Below are 21,519 nucleotides of genomic sequence, written 5' to 3'. Positions count from 1 at the left end.
ATTATTTTCATGCATGAAATCATCACCATGCATGCTTTCATCTATAAAATCACCATGCTCACTTTCATATGAACCAGTGCCACCTTTGTTCACGTGTACAGATTTCACGGTCTCCGAACCAACATCATTGCAAGTTTCAAAACTAACATTATTTCTTGTTAATTCTTCGTCTTCTTCATGTGTCACCTTTTCTTCATTTTCTTTGTTTTCATCTTCTGTTTGTTGGTTCTCAGTTGGTTCGTATGGATAGGCGAAAATCCCACTTTCTTCTTGAGTTTCTTTCAGGTCAACATTATCAAAAGGAAACATGTCTTCCATGAATCTTATATCTCTGGATACAATCATCTTCCTTTTTTCTAGGTCATAAACCTTGTATCCTTTTGTCCCATGAGGATATCCCAAGAATATTCCTGGTTTTCCTCTTGGTTCGAATTTGTCACCTTTTATGTCCGCGTTCCGGTAATATGCAAGGCAACCAAAGGTTCTCATGTGATCATCATCGGGTATTTTATTAAACAACATTTCATATGGTGTTTTATCATTTATGACCGGAGATGGAAAACGATTAATGATATACGTAGCGGTCAATACACACTCCACCCAGAATCATGTTGGTAGCTTCGCTTCAAAACGCAAAGCCCGTGCAATCTCGAGGAGATGCCGATGTTTTCGCTCAACCACCCCATTTTGTTGGGAGGTATGAGGGCATGTTGTTTCTGAAATAATGCCCTTTTCGATGTAAAAATTTTGCATGTAGTTAGACGTGAACTAACCTCCATTATCACTTCTAATACGTTTTACCGGTTGCTAAGTTGGGTTTCAACCATTTTACAGAAACTTATCAAACAACTACTGACCTCACGTTTTTGTTTAAGCAAATACAACCAAACTGCCATACTATAATCATCAACTATAGTTAAAAAATAATGAGCATGAGATAATTAAGGTGTTCTATAGCCACCCCAAATGTCACAATGCACCAAATCAAAACTTTCACTTGTCTTTGTAAAACTAACCAGAAATGGGAGTCTAGTAAACTTGGCTTTAACACAAGAATCACAATTTTTGTTTTCAATACCAAAAGACACACCTTTCAGAAAATTAACTTGTGACAGTTTAACATCAGAAGTATGCCCCAGCCGCTTATGCCACATTCCAACATCAACTGCCATAGCTTTCCTTCATTCTTTTATTATCCCCCCCATACGATAAAGACCTTCGCTGCACCTACCCGCTCCAATCAAGGCCCTGGACTTCAAACTCTGCATTACAAAGAAATCAGGGAAGAACGTGACATCACAGTGTAGGTCTTTTGACAATCGACGAACAGACAAAAGGTTACATTTAAATTTAGGAACAAAAAGAACCCCTTTTATTTTAACACTGTTTCTCAACAAGAGCTCGCCTCTCCCTTTGACAGGGATGGCGTCTCCGTTGGGAATGGTGACCGGTGCTTCAAAATTACCCATGATGAGATTAACAAGTAAATCTCCGTGACAAGTAATATGTTCGGTGGCTCCTGAGTCAACCACCCAATTGTATTTTGGATTGAATATACCTGTCATGTTGGCCATAGGAGGGGCCTCATTTTCTGAAGAGGTACTGCTTTCACCAAAATGTTTCAGGAAAATCTTGTATTGGTCTTCAGTCAAGCCCGGTATTGGACTCGAGTTTGGTTCTGCAGGAGCAACTTTCGTTTCTGCAAGAGCAGCCTTCGGTTTTATTTTTTCCTTTTCCCAGCCACCATTCGGGGTACCCTATTCGTTTGAAACAGCCTTCCCGATTATGACCGTCTCTTCCACAAAAAGTACAGTGATCAGTCTTATCACACGATCCTAGTTTTTCATTTTTCTGTGATCCTCTTTTCTGTTGGTTTACCTCACGTCAAGGAAAGGAAGCTTGAAAGGCTGCAGCCTCCTTGCTCGGTTTCCTTGGAATGGTGATTTGTCGTTGCTGCTCATCTTCGTAAACTAGGTGAAATGCAACATTAAGATTCGGCGTAGGCTGCACAGCCAATATTTGTGTTCAAATAACGGAGAATTCTGCATCGAGTCCCATTAAGAACTCATATAACCTCTCCTTTTGTTTGAGGTCGAAAAGCTTCTTACGTATTCCGCACAAACAACCATCACAAGTGAAATGAGGGGTGGTAAAACAGATTCTATCTCATCCCATAACCCCTTTAATTTAGTGAAATATGCTGTTACAGAAGTGCCATCTTGTTGTGTTACTGTGAGAGATTGCTTCAACTCATATGCCCTCGGAGCACTCTTCTTTCCAAACCTCTCTTGCAAATTGGTCCATATTTCGCATGCAGTATTATTACACTTGACACTGTTGCGTATATCATTCTCCATAGTGGTAGTTAACCACCCTTTTATCATTGCATCAGCCCGCATCCAAGGCATACAGAGGGTTGAATTGCTTTTTGGTTTCTTGATTGAACCATCAACGAAACCAATTTTGTTCTTGGCGAACAAGAAATTAGTCATTTCTTGTGCCCAGTCGTTGTAATTATTATCTCTGAGAACATCATTCACATGTAACTGCTTTGGGTAGTCGGAAGCGTGGATGTAGTATGGTGATTGATGATCGATTGCTTCACCATCGGCTTTGGATTTTTCAGAGTTTTCAGGCGCCATGTGAGACAACGGCTTTTAGGGTTTTTTTTTTGTTTTCTTTTGTATGTGTATGCTCTAATACCATGAAGAAATTGGTAATCAGTCAATTGATTTCATTCATCAACATACCCAATACATATACACGTTTACATTGAAAAGAAAAAGGAAATAATAAACAACTTTACTAATTGCACATTTAACTAAACAAGGAAGGAGAATATATTTTAGAGGTAACTAGTATTCGTACCCGCGCGATGCAGCGGGCATGCGTCAAATGCATTAGATGTTCGGGTGCTTAGAAAATTCAACACGACAGATTCTTGGATTCAAACATGGCCAGGAATTTGTCCGTGAACAATTTTGCAATTCAAAGTTTTTGAACAACTTTGACATGAATACAACATAAACGAAATCAAATAATTTGTTTTTTTAAAAAGAAAAGGGGGCAAAATGGTTTTTGCTGGCAATATGAATCGTACAGAAAATTATCCATTTTTGGATATACACTTCGATCAGTTTCAGCTGAAACACATTTTGGTCCGTTTCAGCCCGAACACATGCATTTTGGCACGTTTCAGCCCGGACACATTTTGACACGTTTCAGCCTGACACACATCTACCACAAATGTCCTTAATAGGTGGTACCTGAATCACACATATAACGTAGTTTATCAAAATAAATTGAAACAAATCCAGAATTCATAACTCACTTGATAATTGCATGCATCAAGATCTGTAAATACATGTTTCCTGGATTCAACCATCTTTCTTCAAGAAAATCTTTACCTACAGTGACCACTGAAATTATATTTGAGATTAGATGTCTAAAAGGTGAAAGGTGCTCTTGTCTGCATGCACATATAACAAATCAATATTGAGGTCGTAACATATTATAAATTTTGAATGTGATTAGACTAATTTAACATGATAATTCAACTACTGTTAACAGGGCATTCAATATTGTTTTACTACCTTGTTAAATCCAATCTCTCAAAAATGTCTCTTAAAGTTAGATACGTCCTATTATGAAATATTGCAACCTAAAGAAGCAAGCACGAAGTCACTATCAGAAACCAATATAATAAAGATGAAAAAAAATCAACAGAATATTATTTATTTTATTACCCCATTATTAATCAGGTTCTTTATTCAACTTTTATGAATCTTAACAAATGTTTTTGATACATGCATGTAGAATGATGAACATGAGTATCAACTTACTGGACATTATAAAAGGAAGAGCTGGTACATAACCCAATCTGCAGAACACACAAAGACACTTTCATCAGAAAGTTAACTACCATAGTGCGAATAAATTATGAAAGTATGCATTCAGTATGGTGTTTAATTGTGCTGAACATTTTCGGAAAGTGTGGTTTAGTTAATACAGTCTCTAAGATTCCTCGGTTCTAATTTATTTACTTTGGGTTTAGTGATAAATTACTTTTTAGTTAATACCACAACCTTATTCTCCACCATTTGCCTATCCTATTGTTCCTATTGATAAACTAACAACAACATTCAACAAACAGTTCGTTAGGGTTTAGGGTTGCTCGGTAATAATCGACCATACACCATTGAGAAATAGAAAACAGAGCTCCCAAACAAAAACATCCATAAGAATCGTAAACAGCTTCAAACAGTTAGCTATAAATCAAAGCTAACTTGGATGTTTATAGCTTTCTTATTACAAAGATCAATCAAAAAGTCACTTAGAATCAGATGGTGCAACACCCCGTAACCGCAGCGGAAACGTAAACGGGATGCAACAGACACATCTGATATCAACAGCATTGCTTATAAAGAAAACACCACTACATTAATTTTAAACGTATTACATTGTTCCGAGTTTCGTTACCGTCTAGGCGTTATCACATAAGTTTTACCGATAGTACGTTAACATGTTTAATACAAAATATAGACCCTTAAGCTTCCACAAAATAGCACACATCATCAAGCACGTATCACTCATTCCAATTTGGGTGTAACTAGAAAGCATGTAAAGAAAACGGGTCAACTACGAATAGTAGGTGAGTTTCACTAATTTAAATAAACCATGACAAATCATTATATTAATCATAAATTAGCGATGTAATTATGCTGAGCCTACAAGTGAAACCTCTGTTAACCCAGAAACACATCTAATAACCTCTGGGGACACTGTTAACCCAGAAACACACTTAATAACCTCTGGGGACACTGTTAACCCAGAAACACACTTAATAACCTCTGGGGACACTGTTAACCCAGAAACACACTTAATAACCTCTGGGGATACTGTTAACCCAGAAACACATTTAATAACCTCTGGGGACACTGTTAACCCAGAAATACATTTAATAACCTCTGGGGACACTGTTAACCCAGAACACTGTTTCGGGCCTTACAATATTAGCAACTCAGACAATTACCATCTTAATACATTACCGTACGATTCCCGTACAATAAACATTATATAAATACATTCATTTCCATGCGATCGGCATGTACTTAAACACTTTGATAAAAACATGCTTTCCGCCCCGGGAAAATATTTAAAACAGTTCAGTAAAAAGGGGCTCGTGAAACTCACCTGATGAGTTGTGATCAATGAACCTTGGATAACACAATGTCCTGATGAACTACCGACCTAAATATAAACTAGCTAGTATGAGACAACTTCAATATTTCCACAAATATTATTACTGGACTAGTCGGTTTATGCAACGTGTTCACCCAATACGTTACTTTTTATAACAAAATGCATTTCAACCTGATGATATAATTATGTTTCTTTGTTTTAAGCGACAAAAATACGACGTTTGTGTTCAATAAAATCTCATGTCGGTTTTGTATTATCTTTCATTAATACAAGTTTTTACTTTTTATTTTATGAGTAGATAAATATACGTAACGTTATATATTTACTTTAAGAATCATATTAGTAAGTGACTGCATGAAATTATGTCTTTCTTCTAACGAGCTTCTTTTAAACATGATTTCTTTATTTGTATGAATGTATTACATATTAAAGTTTCCACCGTAGCGTTTCCAAACATCTCGTTTATTCGTTTTAAGTTAACGCGCATAGTATTTCCCTTTTCAATTATGCATCTCTTCACGAATATTTTATCTAACTTATTTTATTTTTATTAAAAGTTATTATTATTATTATTATTTTTTTTGAAGTCTCTAATTTTGCCCATGTTTACTAATATATATATATATATATATATATATATAAGAGATAAATTCGAAACCTTATTTTTCATATAAGCTTACCAAGTACGTATTTTAATGGTATTCGTTTCTTCTACAAAGTTACATTTTAGTTAACCATATGTTTAAACTACATATTTATTCCGTGGGTTATTTTAAGTGCAATGACCATCATGATAGCATATATAGAATTACTAACACAATTCTAAAATATGTCCATATCACAAAGTTTATTGTACGTAGAGCAAGTTTGTTAACTTTTCATATTATTTTTATTATTATTATTATTATTTTCCCACTTTTTAGTCTATTACATGTTACTTATTCACTTACATAGGTGAACATATTTGTGGCACAAACAACAAGATTATGGATTTTAGGGTAGAATTCTTACTTAGCGTAATGACGAGTTTAAGGATGAGAAAGAAAAAGAGCTTGAGTTATTTTCTACTCCGCGATGCTTGGCTCGACGAGACGACCCTGCAAATCCTTGCTTTTGTTTGCTGGTGGTGTTGTTGCGGATGGTGGTGGCGCCAGGTAGAGTCTCTAAACCAAGAGAGAGAGAGAAAGAGAGAGAGAGAGATTTTTAAGTTGTCTTGCAAGGTTTGTAAATGCTTTCATGTGTTGACGTATGTATATGCATAGCTAGTTAAATTTTGCTCCCCACTTATTTGGTCAACATATTGTACAGGTTTTGGTGAAATACACTATACATATGGAAAGGTGGGTTGATAAAATGATGATAATGACCGAAGATGGGGTGGTTGGGTGTGATTTTTGGGAATAGGAGGGAGTATGGTTTCATGATTTATTGTCTCCTAATTATTTAACTAGATCTTGTTGTGGGATAAGAATAATAAAATGGATGGTTGAGTGTGCATCTGTCTAAAATCTACTAGAAGATTTGAAAGTGAGTTTTGGTGAAATAATCCTATCACTTCCTGACTTTAGTTCGTGGGCTCAACAAGTAACAAATCAAGATAAATGGTTTGTGTGTTAAGAAAGATAATCATAGCCATGGATCTAGTGCAGTGATAATTAGTTTGTGAATTTATTTACTAATTGATTACAAATTTCATGTGTCAGTGGTGACGGCGAGATGTCGGGTCGTCGCTCGAGTTGGAGTTGGTTCAAACCTATATCTATATATGCTGGTCAAATTTTACGAGACAACATTTCCTTAAAATAGTCATACATATATCGAACGCAAATATTATTTTATGTTTCGTATAGGAATATATAAATAAATTTATATATTATTTCTTTTCTCTAATACTCTTTCAGTATTAATCATCTTATCACCAACGTTTGTGTGTGTATCTGGCAAACTACTATGACCTGGTAATCCTCCACTGATTACCGACACAAGATATATGAGAATGTCGTCTTATCGATGCATGAACATGACAACCTAATTACTCATAATTAGGCCTATCATGATTGTTTTCGGTTTAATTATTATTTAAAGTCGTATGGGTATTAACCCTGTTTAACGAGGTGTCACATTCTCATGTACCCGACATTACATATGACGTAACTAATGTCTACCGGTTAGGGTATACCTGGTTTCGTCGTAATCGTTACATTCTCCCCCCGTTAAGAAATTTCGTCCTCGAAATTTTACACGCCCTCTATCCCTTTCGAGAGAAAGGTGGGGGGTTTTTCCTTCAGAATTCACCCTCGCGTTACCAAGTATAATCTGGTCCTCGCTGTGAATTCCACTTAATCTTAATTAATAAAGCTTGGTATGTCCAAACTGTTTAGTTTTCCCGACTATTATTTCTACGGGATTATTTATGATATCAAGCATGTTTTCTATGAGTACCTCCATTACTGGTACTTTCGTTGCCTCACCGCTTAGGTACTTTTCAATCCGTATACATGGTAAAACATCATGTATAGTCTCTGGAGTACTTTAATCGATAAACTAAATGACCTATCATGGAGGTAGTCTCATAAGGTCCGATATATAAGGGAGCTATTTTCGGTTTTGCCAAACCTCAAATCACCTCTCGAAGGTGATGCCTTAAAAATGTCTTGTCACCTCATTCTGGTGACAATGGTTTCCTTTGAACGTTGTCATAAATCCTTTGCCAATCACGCGTTGCTTTCAACTTATCTTAAATATTATACTCCGATTGGTTGTTTCTCGAATCAATTCAAATCTTATGGTTTGACTGACGCCCACTTTCAAATTAACAAATTGGTGATAATTACTTCAATCATAGAAAGCTTCAAGCTCTCGATGCTCCTTTCCCCGCCTTCCAATAATGGAAGTAGGATGACTACTTCGATCTGAGATAATTGAAAATGGTACTCAACGACGAGATACCATTTCACCATCACGAATTTTGGGCGAGAATTCATTGTGGTAGTCGTCATAGATTGGGATGAAATGCGAGGATTGGTTATTCGATCCGCGATTACCCAATTTACATCATGCCTTTGATATATCTTGGGAATTTGCGTCCCGAAATCCATTGTAATTTACTACCACTATCATTGGCGAATTTTCTGTCGTTGTGGCGTTCTCTAGGGTTTTCGGTGTGCAGTCTTATCTCTTGCATAACTTCAATATTCACCAACATACGTAACCATATCTTTCTCCAAACTCGGCCATTTATAAAATTCCTTTCAGATATTCGTATCATCAATAGTCTAATCCGATCCGAATGTATGGAATATTTCGATTCCTGTGTTTCGTCCATGATTAATTCACGAAGGTCATGGAAGGTCGGGATCCAAACCCAATTTTGAAATAGAGAATTTCGTCCACGCGTTGTTCGAAATTCTTCTTATTGCCGTAAAGTCCCTCATTTTCCCATTGTTCCTCTTTCAGCGCCTCACGTTGAGCGACTCGAATCAGGCCCGAAAGGTTCGACTGGGCTATCATCCTCAGTGCTCGCACTCGCAATGGCTTAACCCGATCTTTCCTACTCAAGGCATCGGCTACGACGTTAGCCTTGCCGGGGTGATAACGGATGTCACAGTCATAATCGCTTAACAACTCGACCCCTCTTTCGTTGAATATGAGACTGCGGTCTCTTATCATCTATAAAATTTGTACATTTGCGTCGTACAAAGGATTATGAGTTGGGTAATGCTATAAATTCTTCAATAAACCGCTGATAATCTCCGGCTAGTCCTAAAAATTGGCGCATTCCCTTTGGTGCCTTGGGTGACTGCCAATTTTAATGGTTTCTATCTTATTTGGATCTATGTGAAATCCTTGTTGCTTTACAACATGACCAAGGGATTATGCCTTCTTTATTCAAAATCACATTTCGGAAACTTCGCGTACAACTCCTCTTGCTTTAACACTTCCACAATTTTCCTTAACCGTCGTTCGTGCTCGTCTTTACGTTGCGAATATATCAAAATATTATCAATGAATCTTATGACAAATTTGTCAAAATAAAGTTTACAGACTCGGTTCATGAGTTCCATGAATGCTGCCATCGCATTTGTTAGCCCGAAAGGCATAACTAAGAATTCATAATGGCCGTAGTGAGTCCGAAACGCTGTTGTTGCAACGTCCTCCTCTTGGATTTTTCATTTGGTGATAACTATATCTAAGATCAATTTCTAAAAATAAATCGCCCCTTGCAGTCGGTTAAACAGATCATTTACTTCGAAGAAGTGAATACCTATTCTCGATCGTCACTTTATTCAATTCTCCCTAATCAATACATATCCTAACACTTCCGTCCTTCATTTCCCAAATAACACTGGTGCACCCCATGGTGACTAACTAGGTCGTATAAAACCTTATCCAAAAATTCTTGCATTTCAGACGGTGCAAGTCGGTAGGGTGCTTTAGCAACAGGGCCAGCTTGAGGCATTAAATCGATTCTGAATTCGACCTGTCGGGTCGGCGGTAATCCAGGAAGTTTTTCTGGGAAAACTTGTGGAATTCGCGTACCATCGGGAGATCTTCTTTATGTTTTCTTTTAAATACTTTGGCAATCACGTTTGTTAAATACACCACGTCTTCTTGTCGTAAATATTATAACATCTCCAGATGAGATTTGAGTGGCAACATAATACCGTACACTTTTCTCTGCATTTAATCGCTTCATCGTCCGAAAGAGAGCTTCTATTCATCTTCTTTTCATATTTGATTTCTGCTTCATGTTGAGTTAGTCAATCCATGCTAACTGTTACGTCAAAACTTCTTTGCCTTACGTTAGCGATTCTACAGTATAGGGTTCTGTAGTTTCACTAATCGGTATCTTTCCAAAGGGTAGGAGGTTAGCAGGAACTAACTTCTATCGACGACCGTAAAAATATCACTGAAGCCTATTGATTTAAAACTACAACGTACTTAATACCACTTTTGGATCATGACGTGCTTTATTTGAATTACTCACAAAAGCACGGCTCCTTGCTTGATCAGAGGTTGATGCTTGTCATGAGGTTCATCTTCCACGACACCTTGGTTCAACTTTGGGCAATCTCTCTTGAAACGTTCTGTACTGCCACATTCATAGCAAGTACAACTGTTTGGCATAATTTGATTTCTTCGGATGGATTGTTATTGAAGTTGTTGGGTTCGGAGTGGTTGTACATGAATGGGTTGGGGTTGCCGGTTCACATGGCTTCAATTGGTTCTACAAATGGGGCATTACGTCCATCTTTACCACACCCGTGGCCTACTATCACTCGACATTCTTCTTTCTGCCGATAACCATATTTTCCACAGTTAGGGAAGGACCCTTTATCATTTCTCTTCTTTATTACTCGACGTCTCACCTAACGTCCTTCCAGCCCACTTCCCATAGAGTCAAATACATCAATGCTGGCTTGTGACACCACCCTTCCAAAGGTTGTATATTTTACAGGATTGACTATACTCCTTATCGCTGGAGTTAGTCCCCAATATAGCGCTCCATTCGCTTATTTTCAGGAGTAATTAACCATGTTACCAGACATGACAATTCCTTCAAACAATTAGCGTGTTCTAAGTGATCAGCACACAACATTTCTATCTTCCATAGCTCCGTTCCCAATCTCTGAACTTAATTACTCTAATAAAAGTGCTCTAGCACAAGAATTTCAAATTCTGACCATAACATCAGAGTAATAATTTTCTAAATATAATTTGGTACCATCGTGTTCCATCACGATACAGCATAATCTACCAACATATCTGTAGCATATTTCACTACACAATGTTCTAGGCTCTTACCAAAATCCAAGACCATTTCGATCTCTTCTATCCACTCGTTAATCTATTCCTCTCTTTACCATCAGTAACTATTAATAATCCCCTTAACACAACCGATAAACATATCCTTCATACCGGATCTAATTCATTACGACTACTATTCATGTTTAGTATATAACTAATACTTGTAGTCATAATAGCATTCGGTGGGACATTATCAATCTTAGTAATACCACTAAGAATTGAAATCTTCATAATCATGTGATTGCTCGATCTATAATTCTGCGATCACAGTTGCATCACACTAGCAGTGATCTGTGATACTACATTCGGTATCATCATCTGCTATCTTTGAGCAATCAACTGAATCATATCAATCTCCATCATTGGAGTTACTCTTTTTATGTCATTCTGCCGTACTCATCCCGTACGCAGTAATGAATACTAATCTCACCGTATAACTCGTTACCGGTTCAATCATAACAGCAGGTACACATACACACCAAATATTATCATACATATTACACATACCAGTATCTAGTATATATGTCCCACAAGTATAATAACATATGGACTTAACCTGACGTCGGTTAACTTTTAAATACGCTTCATAACCCTTGTCACCAACTGACATAGAGATCTTCTCAACAAAGATCAATGTTTAATATGCTTGATTTCAATATCCTTCTGCATGTCAGCATAACCGATACATGCTCACCGCGAGCACCAAACGATTACATACCACGGAGTTATAATATCCGTGTTTATTTGTATATCCGGCATACACAGTATACCACCTACGAACGAACAACCAACTATGCTATAATGATTCCAACACTTCTTTGTATATAGGTAATCATTCTATTCGAGCATACATGGGTGTAAACATCTAACGGATGTAAGGATCACATAGGGAGTTGCAAGGTTCAAGGTAATTGCGCAACATGGGTTGCCTTCAAATATTATTAATTACTATTATGGGAAACTCTACACTTGCTCAGTCAATGTCCTCAGGCGTTCTAGGTTTGCTAAAATCGGTAATTCTCGATCTGAAGTTGGTATGCCTTATCTGTTTGAGAGTGAGAAATACATATATATATCTCTATATATTATTTTTTTATCTGCTCATTTCTATATATATTATTATTTTGGGATAAGAATGGGTTCAGGTATAGGTCCGTCCGTGCGTAAGGGTCGGCGGTTCGGGTGAACATAAGGGGTTATTAGGATATACGGTACCGGTGTTGGTAGGGTAAAGGATTTATTAACTTTGGTTGGGAGTGACGGTTACTCGATATTTCTGGTTAATGTCAAATGGGGGATTTAACTTGGTACTATCATAACTATGGCCCGATAAGTCAGACTTATCATCAACCGATGCTCTAGAAATTTCAGCATCCTCGGTACTTTTATTATTTCATCCCCCGGTTCCTTATCCGGGTCCTATTTCTCAATACTTGTACCCACAAGATACGTACATATATATATACACATTAGCACGTATAAATAATATTATATACTTTACACATATGTTGCCATTTTTACCTATTAATGTACCCAGTGACTTCCCATGAATTCCCTCGTGCGGACAAGTCTGTTATTATGTTCCGGACCATAATAACTCACTTGTCCGACCGAGTTCATCCCGATACTTGTCACCATATAAATCATTAGTTGATATTCAGATCCTATAATACTTGAGCTACTGGTTATATTTTAGGTATCATTTAAAGACATCCTAATTCTTTATAACTAATGGCTCTGATACCAAGTTCTGTAACACCCCGTAACCGCAGCAGAAACGTAAACGGGATGCAACAGACACATCTGATATCAACAGCATTGCTTATAAACAAAACACCACTACATTAATTTTAAACGTATTACATTGTTCCGAGTTTCGTTACCGTCTAGGCGTTATCACATAAGTTTTACCGATAGTACGTTAACATGTTTAATACAAAATATAGACCCTTAAGCTTCCACAAAATAGCACACATCATCAAGCACGTATCACTCATTCCAATTTGGGTGTACCTAGAAAGCATGTAAAGAAAACGGGTCAACTACGAATAGTTGGTGAGTTTCACTAATTTAAATAAACCATGACAAATCATTATATTAATCATAAATTAGCGATGTAATTATGCTGAGCCTACAAGTGAAACCTATGTTAACCCAGAAACACATCTAATAACCTCTGGGGACACTGTTAACCCAGAAACACATTTAATAACCTCTGGGAACACTGTTAACCCAGAAACACACTTAATAACCTCTGGGGACACTGTTAACCAAGAAACACATTTAATAACCTCTGGAGACACTGTTAACCCAGAAACACATTTAATAACCTCTGGGGACACTGTTAACCCAGAAATACATTTAATAACCTCTGGGGACACTGTTAACCCAGAACACTGTTTCGGGCCTTACAATATTAGCAACTCAGACAATTACCATCTTAATACATTACCGTACGATTCCCGTACAATAAACATTATATAAATACATTCATTTCCATGCGATCGGCATGTACTTAAACACTTTGATAAAAACATACTTTCCGCCCCGGGAAAATATTTAAAACAGTTCAGTAAAAAGGGGCTCGTGAAACTCACCTGATGAGTTGTGATCAATGAACCTTGGATAACACAATGTCCTGATGAACTACCGACCTAAATATAAACTAGCTAGTATGAGACAACTTCAATATTTCCACAAATATTATTACTGGACTAGTCGGTTTATGCAACGTGTTCACCCAATACGTTACTTTTTATAACAAAATGCATTTCAACCTGATGATATAATTATGTTTCTTTGTTTTAAGCGACAAAAAATACGACGTTTGTGTTCAATAAAATCTCATGTCGGTTTTGTATTATCTTTCATTAATACAAGTTTTTACTTTTTATTTTATGAGTAGATAAATATACGTAACGTTATATATTTACTTTAAGAATCATATTAGTAAGTGACTGCATGAAATTATGTCTTTCTTCTAACGAGCTTCTTTTAAACATGATTTCTTTATTTGTATGAATGTATTAACTATTAAAGTTTCCACCGTAGCGTTTCCAAACATTTCGTTTATTCGTTTTAAGTTAACGCGCATAGTATTTCCCTTTTCAATTATGCATCTCTTCACGAATATTTTATCTAACTTATTTTATTTTTATTAAAAGTTATTATTATTATTATTATTTTTTTTGAAGTCTCTAATTTTGCCCATGTTTACTAATATATATATATATATATAAGAGATAAATTCGAAACCTTATTTTTCATATAAGCTTACCAAGTACGTATTTTAATGGTATTCGTTTCTTCTACAAAGTTACATTTTAGTTAACCATATGTTTAAACTACATATTTATTCCGTGGGTTATTTTAAGTGCAATGACCATCATGATAGCATATATAGAATTACTAACACAATTCTAAAATATGTCCATATCACAAAGTTTATAGTACGTAGAGTAAGTTTGTTAACTTTTCATATTATTTTTATTATTATTATTATTATTTTCCCACTTTTTAGTCTATTACATGTTACTTATTCACTTACATAGGTGAACATATTTGTGGCATAAACAACAAGATTATGGATTTTAGGGTAGAATTCTTACTTAGCGTAATGACGAGTTTAAGGATGAGAAAGAAAAAGAGCTTGAGTTATTTTCTACTCCGCGATGCTTGGCTCGACGAGACGACCCTCCAAATCCTTGCTTTTGTTTGCTGGTGGTGTTGTTGCGGATGGTGGTGGCGCCAGGTAGAGTCTCTAAACCAAGAGAGAGAGAAAGAGAGAGAGAGAGTTAAGTTGTCTTGTAAGGTTTGTAAATGCTTTCATGTGTTGACGTATGTATATGCATAGCTAGTTAAATTTTGCTCCCCACTTATTTGGTCAACATATTGTACAGGTTTTGGTGAAATACACTATACATATGGAAAGGTGGGTTGATAAAATGATGATAATGACCGAAGATGGGGTGGTTGGGTGTGATTTTGGGGAATAGGAGGGAGTATGGTTTCATGATTTATTGTCTCCTAATTATTTAACTAGATCTTGTTGTGGGATAAGAATAATAAAATGGATAGTTGAGTGTGCATCTGTCTAAAATCTACTAGAAGATTTGAAAGTGAGTTTTGGTGAAATAATCCTACCACTTCCTGACTTTAGTTCGTGGGCTCAACAAGTAACAAATAAAGATAAATGGTTTGTGTGTTAAGAAAGATAATCATAGCCATGGATCTAGTGCAGTGATAATTAGTTTGTGAATTTATTTACTAATTGATTACAAATTTCATGTGTCAGTGGTGACGGCGAGATGTCGGGTCGTCGCTCGAGTTGGAGTTGGTTCAAACCTATATCTATATATGTTGGTCAAATTTTACGAGACAACATTTCCTTAAAATAGTCATACATATATCGAACGCAAATATTATTTTATGTTTCGTATAGGAATATATAAATAAATTTATATATTATTTCTTTTCTCTAATACTCTTTCAGTATTAATCATCTTATCACCAACGTTTGTGTGTGTATCTGGCAAACTACTATGACCTGGTAATCCTCCACTGATTACCGACACAAGATATATGAGAATGTCGTCTTATCGATGCATGAACATGACAACCTAATTACTCATAATTAGGCCTATCATGATTGTTTTCGGTTTAATTATTATTTAAAGTCGTATGGGTATTAACCCTGTTTAACGAGGTGTCACATTCTCATGTACCCGACATTACATATGACGTAACTAATGTCTACCGGTTAGGGTATACCTGGTTTCGTCGTAATCATTACAGATGGCAAAATCAGAACAGAACGATTACAAAAAGATTGATAAAGAACAATGTAACGAATGATTAGGCAATCGTACGCAGTAGGTATTGGACCTATGCATGCTTCCTTAACCCACCGCTTCCACCCTGAATCTCTCGCCGGATCCCCAAATTGATGTGTTCGCACAGTCGATGATGAAAAAGTATGTTGGAATCGCTATTTTACCGGGTAGAATCGATTAGTTGGAATCGCTTCTTCAAGCGTTAGATTGATGATGATAATAATGAGGGGCATATAGACAGGACAAATTGAGAATACCACATGTAAAGTAACATGAAGCTTCCATATGTTGTACCATATGCATCAAATTACCAAACATAGATGAATAGTGAAAAGCCCTCACAAAGAAGATTTTCTTTTTAATATATACAAGGTTTATGACCCGCGCGATGCCGCGGGCGCCCCTGTTTATTTTTTTTTTGTGATAAACGTGACATGAGCATGGATGAAGGCATTAGAAAATGAAGCACCATATTTCTCCAACCGTAACATGATTATATTACCGGCCTAAAAAACAACAAATAACTTTTTAACAAAAATTTGACATATTCAAATCATAAATACTAAGTACTAACACAATAGTCGAATAAAATAACATAAACATATTCAACAAAGGCATTATAAAAATTAGCACTCTTCTAAACAAACCTTAACTACAACTACTATAAAAATATTCTTGAATAAAGTGAAGATCGGAGGATGTTAGTTTACCTTTTATATGAGATTTAAAACCTCTATATACTGGATTTCTCTGTTAGGGTTTCATCACCGTCATGTCGTCGTCGCCGCCATCAAGGGTTCGAATCGGAATCTGTCAACGGAATACACATGCGACTTAAAATTCCTACAACAACAACGAAGCCGACGACGGCCAGATAACCAACACACCATCGCCAGAAACCATCACTACGTTGCCAGCAAGGGTTCCGAGTCGGATCCCGGCAACGCGTCTGACCACAAAAAGCTTTTAGATATTAGCTGCCTAAATGAAATCTGACATCAGCAATATACAATACATAAGTATTAATGCATGGAAATGTATGTAGCATTAAATACAAATTTTAAAGGCCATTTTGGTATAATTTACAGAAACCAGGATTACCTTGTATAGTTGTACATGTTCACGAAGACTGCAATTCTTTTGCAGGCACAGACTGAACCTTGCAAAAAAGATAAGTAAACTTAGTTGTAAGATCAGACAAATATAAATTATGCAATATGAATGTAGCAAAGTGTGTCGAAAAAATTGTATATCATCCAATAAGTAAGCCGACAACAATGGCGAGTTGAGTGACAACTAAAAGTTTACCTGGTAGCTAGAAGTAATGCTCAACATGTAACTTTGTGATTCTAGACCTGTTGGAAAATAAAGGATGAAAGAGATTATTAGCTATTTTAATAGATTTAATATGAAGTTTTAATGACAATCTACATAGAAACAGATCATATTATATTCATGGCTGCAATTGTAGTTGCTTGTTTCGAAGCACCACAGTCGCCACACCAAGATTACGGTATCATCACCCCAAAATCTTAAAGGTGTGGCACAATGGTCAAAGCATCCTGTCAAATACCTTATGTGCAGCGTTCCTACGCTCGGAAAACCATGACAGCCTTTTTTAAACCCAAACGAAGAGAGAGGCACATTTCATCGAACACCTCATGTGCACCGCATCTAACGTCACAAAATAGACGTAAGGCACCACACCGCCCGCACGTTCTTAGCAAAATATTCCATGTGCTATATGATTCGTTGGCAACATATTGTAATTTCATGAAAACACAAATAATGTAAGTTCACCGCCTACATGAGGCTCAGGTCCGCACAATGGCTGCAACATATGTTGCCACACCAAAAAACGGAGCATCATCACAGCCATAAAGCAAGTTGTAACCGGAAGAAACAATAGAGCCAACAACAAAACACAACAATTAACCTCAAACAATACCAAATCAAACATCGCAAACAGTAAGACATCGGCCATTAAACATTGCATATTTAGAGGTAATCACATCAGTTTAGAAGATCAGACAGAAAATAACCAAATCAGTTTTACCGCTTCTGCAATTAAAGGTTTCACGGCCATCGGACCACCGCCGTTACCAACCACCGTCACCTTGGGTTTCCAAACATAAACCTGACAACAGTAGGTTAACCACCTCGACCACCCTTTCGAGGTCGTCTACCAACACCTCAGCAAAACACCACCACAAAACTGACCACCGGACCCCGCCTACAACACACCACCTAGGGTTTCTAGATTGTGGTGGTTGAAGACGGTGAACACGATGGCGGCTGTTGAAGAGGGTGGAATCGACAGGATTTAATGGTCAACCACAACAGCCCACCGCCACCAAGGGTTTGGAATCGAAACCCGGCAACGATAAAAAATCATCATAGGCTTAGAGACAGTTCATCTGTCGCACAAATCACCCCCACGTGTAAAGATCGGCTCCCAAATGATGATAAGTACAGAACTATGTGTGTAATGTATGTATGTATTGATTGTATGTATAGGTGTGTATTGAAAGTAAGTACTCATAGCATTATAAGTTGTAAATTGAATGAATAGTGACAACTGTGAGAGGAGTTATGAATGTTTTTTAAATATATATATAATTGTGTAACTGATTTAGGTATGATTTTTCAATCTCTTTCAATATATCTTACGTATCATATAGTTTAATTTTATCATGTTAGTTCATTATCACATCATATTCTTATTTTTATATAAACATTTTTTTTATTAAATAACCAATAACATTACATAGTAATTTAAAACTACGACCCGAGTCGTTTAAGAATGCGACCCTTTCACTGGCCAATCTTATGAGGTGGTCGATGTTTATATCTAGTATTTTAAATTCTTCCCGTTCATTCGCAATTTCTTTCAATCAATTTTTTACTCATTTTCGGCCATCTCACACTTAGTGCCAAAATTTTATTCAGGTTGTCACCCTCCCTCATTATATTATATTTGTCACAATATTACGACACTTACTATTTCCTACAGATGGATGGTTTTATTCTTTATTAAATAAAGTAACTAGCTTAAGTTCACAATATCCTATTATGCATATATATACCAGGTAGTTTAATCATGATACATAACTTGGTTTTAAATGTAAGTTTGGTACAACATATCTATTTCATTACCAATAAACAAAATATTACCATCCAATTCCTAACACGTACCCGTGCAACTTTAGTCTTTAGGTTTGCTGATATCCGTGGTCCCATCTTTTCCGACCAACATCTTGTACTTATCTTTCCTCGTAAGATTTGTACACTCGTAAGACAAACTAGCCGCGATCATTCGCTGAATATTGTTAGCGACTTCGTTGCTCGATTTTCCACTAGCACAAGTTAATTCATAAGGTAACTTCTCTAAAAAGGTAACTTCATAAACCGGACTAGGGTTCATAAAAAAGTAAAATGAATCCATCCCTTTCCACCCTCTTGCAGTGGTGCCGTAAAACATGCTCATCTTGTTCGACATTGCCACCGGAACCAGCTCGTTAGTAAGTTCGGCAAACAAAGCTGAAAACCGTAGCAAAAATGGTTCTCTGCATGTGGTTCCTTCTGGGCATATAACCAAATCGCCTTTTTCTAGAAGCTTCTTGATCATGTTGGCATCGGTTTTTCGGTCTCTAGTTAACCGGACCGTTTTAATTGGGGAGAGGATCTCAGAGACCCTTGATAAGGAGTAGGTGACGGCTGGAATGCGTCGTCCGAGTGCGACGGAGAGGAAAACCGGGTCAAGAAGTGTGCGGTGGGAGCACACGAAGAGGACTCCGGTTTGACCTTTTGACTTCTTGGCAGGAGGAGGAGGTGGTGTTCCTTTAATGTAAACTCGCACACCAAGTGCCCATATAGCATAGTAAGCGAACCGCATAGGGAGTGCGCCCGCGGCTATACGTAGGCATGCGAGGAGGAAACCTAATGGGATCCAAAGAATGGTGATGAGGGCCTTGAGTGGGGTGGGTTTCTGGACTAGTCTGCCGTCGTGAAACACCACTGGTTTTGGTAATTTGTCAATCGCCACCGCCTTTACCTCCGCGGTTGCTGGTGGTACTATGTAACTTTCCTGAGGTTGAGAAAACGAAACTAGTTATAGATACTACGAGACAATTGAATGCATAGGTGAGCCTCAAATCAATAAATGTACATCAATTATATATATCTTTATAGACTCATTTAATTGTGTGTGTGTGTTTCTCTCTTGACTTTACTTTTTTTTATATATATAATGGACTCAGTTAGAAATAAACTACTGTAGTTTAATAAATTATTCCGAACGGATGCAAGTCTAAAACAACTCGTTAGTTATGTATTCTCCTATAACATACTAAATTTATATTTTTATGAACTAGTTATTACTATATATAATTAAAATATATCATGACAAAATTAACAATATTTGTAACTAAATATAATCTTATAAATTTATTTATATAATAAGAAATAAGCAATCCAAACATGAATTGGGCTTGAGTATAAAAATCTACATAAAAGTGAAGCTCAAGCTTTAAAATAAAACTCGAAACCAGTTTAGCTTACGCTCAAGTTCTTGCTAGTTGACGAGGCAAGTTTGAGCTTTCAACGCTGCCTTTACACTATACTAGTTAACAACGAAGAAAAAACCAGTCTTTTGAACAATGTTTTTTTGGATATGGCAAATAGCTCTTACCGATTTTAGATGCTTTTAATACTTTTTGACACAAAAAAAATGAGAGATAAAAAATAAAAGAAATTTGTTTTAACTAATCTTATATGACCTTGCATAATTTCATATACGGGTTATCAGTTTCTCGGTAACCAAGTGCCAACTCCGGTAGTGATGTGTCTTTAAACGCCTTCAAAAGGGCGTCAGCCTTATTACTTCCGACGAGCACTCCGGGTGTTTTCACCAGTCCGGTAGCTATTCCTTTCCAGCTATCAATCTCCGTCCCCAACACCAAGTCTGCATCCAGAAACTCCTTCAAAAACGGCTCCACCATTACCCTCGGGTTCGCGGTCAACACACACCGTGTCCCACAGGCCGAGAACACACGCCACGCCTCCGGGTGCATGTCATTGGAGTAAAACTTAGGCAAGACCACACGTGCCACGGACTCGATGTCCGAAACCTTCATTCCCACCATAGTGGCAAATATTAGAACACGAATACCACCGGATTCAGAGATGAAATAATAGAGAATTCCGGCGATGGGGGAAGCTAGAAGTAAGAAGAGGAGTCTTAAGGGTCCTCCAATTTCAAAAGCTACAAGCGCAAAATAGGGAAATGAACTACGCCCCCGTAGCAAGGTTCCGTCCAAGTCCGAAACCACCGTCTGGTTGTTTCGGCCATATGCTTCGCAAGTTGAGATTACCGGAAACTCACAAGAGTGCTCAGAAGTCTTGTGGTTGCCGGCCATTGTGATAATGAGAGTGCATTAGTTTGAGCCTCCTTAGTAGTATTTATAGTGTTGTGGCCTTGTGGGGATATTGATTTAATATTAAAATAAATATTGATGTTTTGAATATTATAGTATATACCACATGTCAAATAAGCCAATTATAAAAGTCATTAGATTTAGGTAGAACTCAATAAACACAAGACAAAATAAATGAAAATAATCCAGGAGGTTTGAGTTGCTGTAGGCGCTAACCACAGGTCCACCATCTAATGTAACTA

The 21,519-nt window shown here is 36.9% G+C and overlaps 2 protein-coding genes across 2 annotated transcripts; both read right to left on the bottom strand.

Annotated features, from left to right (window-relative positions):
• Positions 1–1,884: 1,884 nt before the first annotated feature.
• On the bottom strand, positions 1,885–2,642 carry LOC143538116 (uncharacterized). The gene is made up of 2 exons (XM_077031738.1): positions 2,109–2,642; positions 1,885–2,004 (listed from the first exon to the last, which is right to left on the bottom strand). Exons 1-2 carry the CDS (start codon positions 2,640–2,642, stop codon positions 1,885–1,887), a joined length of 654 nt encoding a protein of 217 aa, XP_076887853.1.
• Positions 2,643–3,139: 497 nt separating this feature from the next.
• LOC143538115 (glycerol-3-phosphate acyltransferase RAM2-like) lies at positions 3,140–21,259 on the bottom strand. The gene is made up of 6 exons (XM_077031737.1): positions 20,621–21,259; positions 19,055–19,929; positions 12,544–12,577; positions 3,594–3,661; positions 3,332–3,469; positions 3,140–3,266 (listed from the first exon to the last, which is right to left on the bottom strand). The coding sequence occupies exons 1-6, from the start codon at positions 21,257–21,259 to the stop codon at positions 3,140–3,142; spliced, it is 1,881 nt and encodes a 626-aa protein (XP_076887852.1).
• Between the last annotated feature and the right edge of the window lie 260 nt (positions 21,260–21,519).

Source organism: Bidens hawaiensis, unplaced genomic scaffold (assembly GCF_021521415.1).
Source record: "Bidens hawaiensis isolate Kalapana, Puna unplaced genomic scaffold, B.hawaiensis_p1.1 tig00011471_1, whole genome shotgun sequence".
Classification (NCBI taxonomy): Eukaryota; Viridiplantae; Streptophyta; class Magnoliopsida; order Asterales; family Asteraceae; genus Bidens; species Bidens hawaiensis.
The sequence above is the reverse complement of the archived record's forward strand: the minus strand, read 5'-3'. Positions and strand labels throughout refer to the sequence as shown.

Bases quoted from the DNA above. Each gene is read 5' to 3' on its own strand.
- LOC143538116 (XM_077031738.1), bottom strand. From the start codon at position 2,642: ATGGCGCCTGAAAACTCTGAAAAATCCAAAGCCGATGGTGAAGCAATC. The intron at 2,005-2,108 runs GTAAGAAGCTTT...TTGGCTGTGCAG, and splicing joins TGGTTGTTTGTGCGGAATAC to CCTACGCCGAATCTTAATGT.
- LOC143538115 (XM_077031737.1), bottom strand. From the start codon at position 21,259: ATGGCCGGCAACCACAAGACTTCTGAGCACTCTTGTGAGTTTCCGGTA. The intron at 12,578-19,054 runs AGACTAAAGTTG...TAATAACAGACT, and splicing joins ACGGATATCAGCAAACCTAA to TGTCCGCACGAGGGAATTCA. The intron at 3,662-12,543 runs GTACATTAATAG...TTGCTTCTTTAG, and splicing joins AATTCATGGGAAGTCACTGG to GTTGCAATATTTCATAATAG.